Source organism: Vigna umbellata, chromosome 9, assembly GCF_029865625.1.
Source record: "Vigna umbellata cultivar VRB3 chromosome 9, Vumbellata_1.0, whole genome shotgun sequence".
Taxonomy (NCBI): domain Eukaryota; kingdom Viridiplantae; phylum Streptophyta; class Magnoliopsida; order Fabales; family Fabaceae; genus Vigna; species Vigna umbellata.
The window spans coordinates 40,189,492-40,194,333 of record NC_142173.1 but is presented as its reverse complement, the minus strand read 5'-3'; the positions used below and the strand labels follow the sequence as shown (position 1 = coordinate 40,194,333).

Here is a 4,842-nt window from a genome sequence, read left to right as displayed (position 1 = left end):
TTTTTTTTTTAAAAAGGATCAATTAGGTTTATTTTTTTATTAAATTGATATTAACACAATGTCTATATATATAATGTGTCTTCGTGAAATTTTTAATTTTTTTAATTTAAAAAGACATAAATTATCATGTAGCAAGTTATTGTAGTGCCCTGTAACATGTTAATGTAATTGTCACAATAGTTATTTTTAATTTAATATCTTTATTTAAAATTGATTCAATTTAATTTCCTTCAATTTTAAAATATTTTAAGACCAAATTAATAATTAAATTTAATTACTAATTTAATCTTAAATTAGAAAGGATAAAATTTAATTATTTTAAAAATTAAAAAATTAAATTGAATCAAAATTTTAAATTAAGAAATTAAAATGAAAATAACCACTATGATGTCCCAATAACACAAACACATGGCATGGTCACTTCCAGATTTCTGACCATGTCCTGATTCTCAACCGTTTATATTTTTTCAAATTTAGAAAATTAAAAAAAAAAATTTCACCAATTGATATGTGATATATAAAGAGACAGTGTATAATCAACTTAACAAAAAACACCAAATTGAACTTTTTTAAAATCAAGTTAACAAAAAAAAGCAAATTGAACTTTTCAAAAGATTGAAGACCTCTAAATTGAATCCAAAAATTATGAAAGAACCAAATAAACTAAACTAACAAATACTAAGTCACTAATTAAGCTTTATATAAAATAACAAGCCATTATTGCAAACAGAAAAGGAAAGAAGAAGAAAATTGAATTCAAGTTCACAAGTAACCAACATAATATGCATATAGGCGACATTGCTAATCAGAATCCGTGCCCCTAGCTTGACAAGCCTCTGACTCTCATTTCAGTTTCAGGTAAATCAAACGGTTACAGTATCTGCATAAAGGCCTTATTCATATTATAAAACAGAACAGGAAATTGAAGTATGAACAAATGAGAATGCTTGTTTCATTAGCCTCTCCAGTTGTCTTTCCGCTTCCTTATCTCTCCTAATGCTTCAACAGGTGACTTACAGCCCACCCTCTCCTGAAAATTTTCAGTTTAAGAAAAGCTTCAGGTTCAACTTTTGTAAGTCACTATATTTTTTACCCAAGAAAAAAATAAATAAAAACTGCACAAATAACAGCTTCTTTTCTAACTATGTTAGAATTTCAGTTTGATTGTAGAAAGCACCAATAAACTCCTTAAACTTTTTCTGATTCTATATTTCATTCTACCCTCTAATCAACAGGAAATAATATATTTTGGTTCCCACTTTGAAGAGAGGGTGGAGAGGTGTCAAACCTGGATCTCAGGTAGATCAACCCTCATAAAGGGATTGGTCTCCAACTCATCCTCAATGGTTGAGGGAATTGTTGCTTGACCAGCTTGTCTCTGATTCTGAGCCCAGGTTAATTTCTGTTGTGTCCTCGAATTGTCTGGCTCAAGTGTCAGAGCAAATTGCAAGTTCTTCACTGAATACTGGAGATAAAAACTTCACACTCTTACTAGTGATTATAAGTGGAAACAGCATATAAGAAATAGGCCACTGAGAATTTAGGCTTTTATATGCCAAAAGTAAAACAATCTAAAATTTCCCCCTCCTCACCTTATGCCTCAAAGTTGCATTTTTTATTTAATGTAAGTCATAGTTTTGCAAGATAAACAGTGCACGATCAATTCCAAACAAACGAGTTCTTATGAACAGTCACTACAGATTATCTAAAGCAATTCACTCATTCCAAATCATAACTTCACATCTGAGTAGCTGAATATATACATTTAAAAACCAATTATATTTTATTTTTTCAGAAAAGAACATAGAATTGTGTTCTAAAGAATGAAGGATGTACTGATTTACTTGCTCAAGGGTTACTGTGGCAGAATGCTAACTCCGAACCAAAATATGATTTATCAATCTAGACATTTCGATGGACTAACACACACTCTAGCATAACAAAAGGTTAGGAAACAGTATTCATGAATACCTAAAGACCTAATTTTAGCACAAAATTTGTGACAATAATTGAGTATCAATTCGTTTGAACCTCGTACTCCATTATATTCATATCAGGTTGACTACTATATGCCGCAAAAATTGGTGTACATTTCCCATAATACACAGTTTTTACATAATATTAACGTGTGTGAACTGGACCAAGAAGATTAGTCTGTATTATTTAATACTTTTTAAATGTTTGCATCATCCCCCAACCCCCTTTCTCCATTAATCAAATTAGAAGTATTTACCATTAAAAATCATGAGTGAACTGACTGTTTAAGAAGTCTTTTGGATCAATTCCATTCCTCATTTAAATTATAAGAAGATTGATCATTATTGACACTACCTATATAGATAAACAAAATTGACACTCCCCATAATAATTTTTTTTGAGTATAGATGGTGACTTCAGTATGATTTACCTCATGGCCACAGTATACTCGAGTTGTCTTTGGCAATGAACCTAGTGTTACATTGAGAGACTGATACATCTGTTCAGCAGTTCCCTCAAAAAATTTCCCACAACTAGCAATAAACTGTAAACCAGCAATAAGACAGCAAATGTAGAGATTTGAAAGAAGAGCCTCTTCAAAATTCATATCCATAAAAGTTTTAAAAGAGAGAACCAAATAAAAGTCACATACCTTGACTTCAAGCACTTGTGACGGCTTTAAGAACAAGTTTATTACATGTTTTCCAAAATAACTACATTTTTTTCTGATATGGAAAAGATTGATCAATCATCTTACCAATGTATCTCCAGTAAAAACAGCCGGATGCTCATCCTCTTTGCCAGTAACATAGTAACTTATGTGGCCTTTTGTGTGACTGAGCAAATTACAAATATAGCCTAGGTTAACAAGAGAGGTAAATATGAATAAAAAAAGAGAGAATCATCGCTACAGCAAACATCAAGAAATACACCAAAAGAACTGATAACGCAGCAATAAAAAATTAACAATAAAATAAAAATAAGAAGGCCAATGAGGTATGGCAATGCCTTCATGGTATATTTTCTCCCAATTTGGCACATCATTTGTTTAATCATCAGATAAGCAGAATTATAGCCCTCTAACAGGGGATGGGAATAATTGGCAAAAGTTCAGCACGCATTACAAAACTGATTCTTCTATGCAGACTTTTCTGGCTAGAGAAATACATTACAAAAAGTTATAGCTGTGGGTGTCAAAGACTATAGTATTCATCCTGACCAGCTAACAATTCTTGGTATTCAAACACTATACTCGTACTAACAACTACTAAACAAATTTATGACTTGTTCAAACCTGTTTCGGTTCAAGTTAAAACGTTTTGGATACAAACTCTATGAGTGCTTTTGAGACCTTCTCCAAAAATAATCTTCAAATTTCCCGTATAAAAGTTCTCCAAAGCACTTCTAAGTTGTGTTCAACCATACTAATTTAATTTCACTTGAAAAGGTTAAAATTGGTATCTGGTTAAATGAAATAAGAGAATGCTTTCAAAAGTTAGATTATATATAAACTATTTTCAAGTTGTTAGAGAAGCTTAAATCATTTCACCAGTTTATTTTATTTTCTGATAAACTCATCCAAACATGACCCAACAGTTACAATTCCAACCCATACTCTATAGTGTAGTGCACAGATGGAAAAACTTGAAAAGTTGAATTAGCAATAACATAACATAACACAGCATGGCATACCAAGGTGTATGAAGGGCCAATATAGTGACGTCAGCTCCAAGGGAGACCTTATCACCGTTTTCAACCTTGTCGGTGCAACCCTTCACGTTATCGATGGAACCACCATAGACCTTGATTCCAGGCACCAGTTGTTTTATCTTCTCGTTTCCACCAGCATGATCCCTGTCACACAATAATAAACGGTAAAACAAAACATCATAGGGAACATGTCAGAAAAAGATAAAAACAACTCAGTACATCATACCAGTGATGGTGGGTGGTGAGGACGAGTTTGAGAGTGACACCATACGAGTTGGCAGCTTCGAGAATCTTCTCCGGCTCGACTGGGTCCACCGCCGCGGCTTCCTTGGTGCTCTCATCGACGATCCTGCGCCACTCAGATTGGTTCAGCAAAATCTAAGAGAGAAGAGAAATGAATGGATGAATGTTAGATTAGATTCCCACAGATAAGAATAATTGTCTTCGAGACATGGTATGTGTTGGATTTTCATCTTTCCCTTTCCGATTCAAACACTCTTCAAAAATTCGACTCCTTTCGAGTATCTAGCGGCGACGGATTTATAAATGGACTGAAATTTTCATTTCCATAATGTTTATATATATATATACTTTATCATAAAATCAATGGAATTCAATTTTATTGATTAGGACTCTTGTTAGAACGATTGTGTTAAAGATATCACATGAACCTTCTTGAATCCCTGGCTAAACGTATTTATTTATTTTCTTAAAATAAGATTTATGTTTAATATCAGTATCGATGAAAAATGTTTCCAAAATGTTTTATAACAAAATTTAAAACTCTCAAAATATACTAAAATAAAGTTTGAAAAATTAGTACCATTATCTATTTATCAGGAGAGACAAAATAGTATCATTTGTCCATAAAAAAAAATATAAATCCAGCCAACTAGTTTGTTAAACAAAAACGTACCACCAATGATAATCAATTCCGCGTAGAATGGATTGTCGGGTCGGGCTGGCCGGCATGTTACCTTCTTTATTTTAATACTTTAAATTAATTTTAATTTTATAAAAAATATTATTTTTTTAAAATATTTTATTTTTAAAATTTGTTTGTGTAACATCCTATCATTAAAATAAAACTATCAAAATAAATTATTACATGATAACTTACCAGAAACTATAAATTACAATTGAAGAAGATTTTAT

The 4,842-nt window shown here is 31.7% G+C and overlaps 1 protein-coding gene across 1 annotated transcript; it reads right to left on the bottom strand.

The window, feature by feature from the left end:
- Nucleotides 1-679: 679 nt before the first annotated feature.
- On the bottom strand, nucleotides 680-4,274 carry LOC124835526 (hydroxyacylglutathione hydrolase cytoplasmic). The gene is made up of 7 exons (XM_047310460.2): nucleotides 4,114-4,274; nucleotides 3,914-4,036; nucleotides 3,670-3,831; nucleotides 2,735-2,813; nucleotides 2,408-2,521; nucleotides 1,289-1,465; nucleotides 680-1,030 (listed from the first exon to the last, which is right to left on the bottom strand). The coding sequence occupies exons 1-7, from the start codon at nucleotides 4,158-4,160 to the stop codon at nucleotides 956-958; spliced, it is 777 nt and encodes a 258-aa protein (XP_047166416.1). The 5' UTR covers nucleotides 4,161-4,274; the 3' UTR covers nucleotides 680-955.
- Between the last annotated feature and the right edge of the window lie 568 nt (nucleotides 4,275-4,842).

Bases quoted from the DNA above. Each gene is read 5' to 3' on its own strand.
- LOC124835526 (XM_047310460.2), bottom strand. From the start codon at position 4,160: ATGAAAATCCAACACATACCATGTCTCGAAGACAATTATTCTTATCT. The intron at 2,814-3,669 runs GTATGCCATGCT...TAATTTGCTCAG, and splicing joins TTGGCCCTTCATACACCTTG to TCACACAAAAGGCCACATAA. The intron at 1,031-1,288 runs GTTTGACACCTC...GAAAATTTTCAG, and splicing joins TTGATCTACCTGAGATCCAG to GAGAGGGTGGGCTGTAAGTC.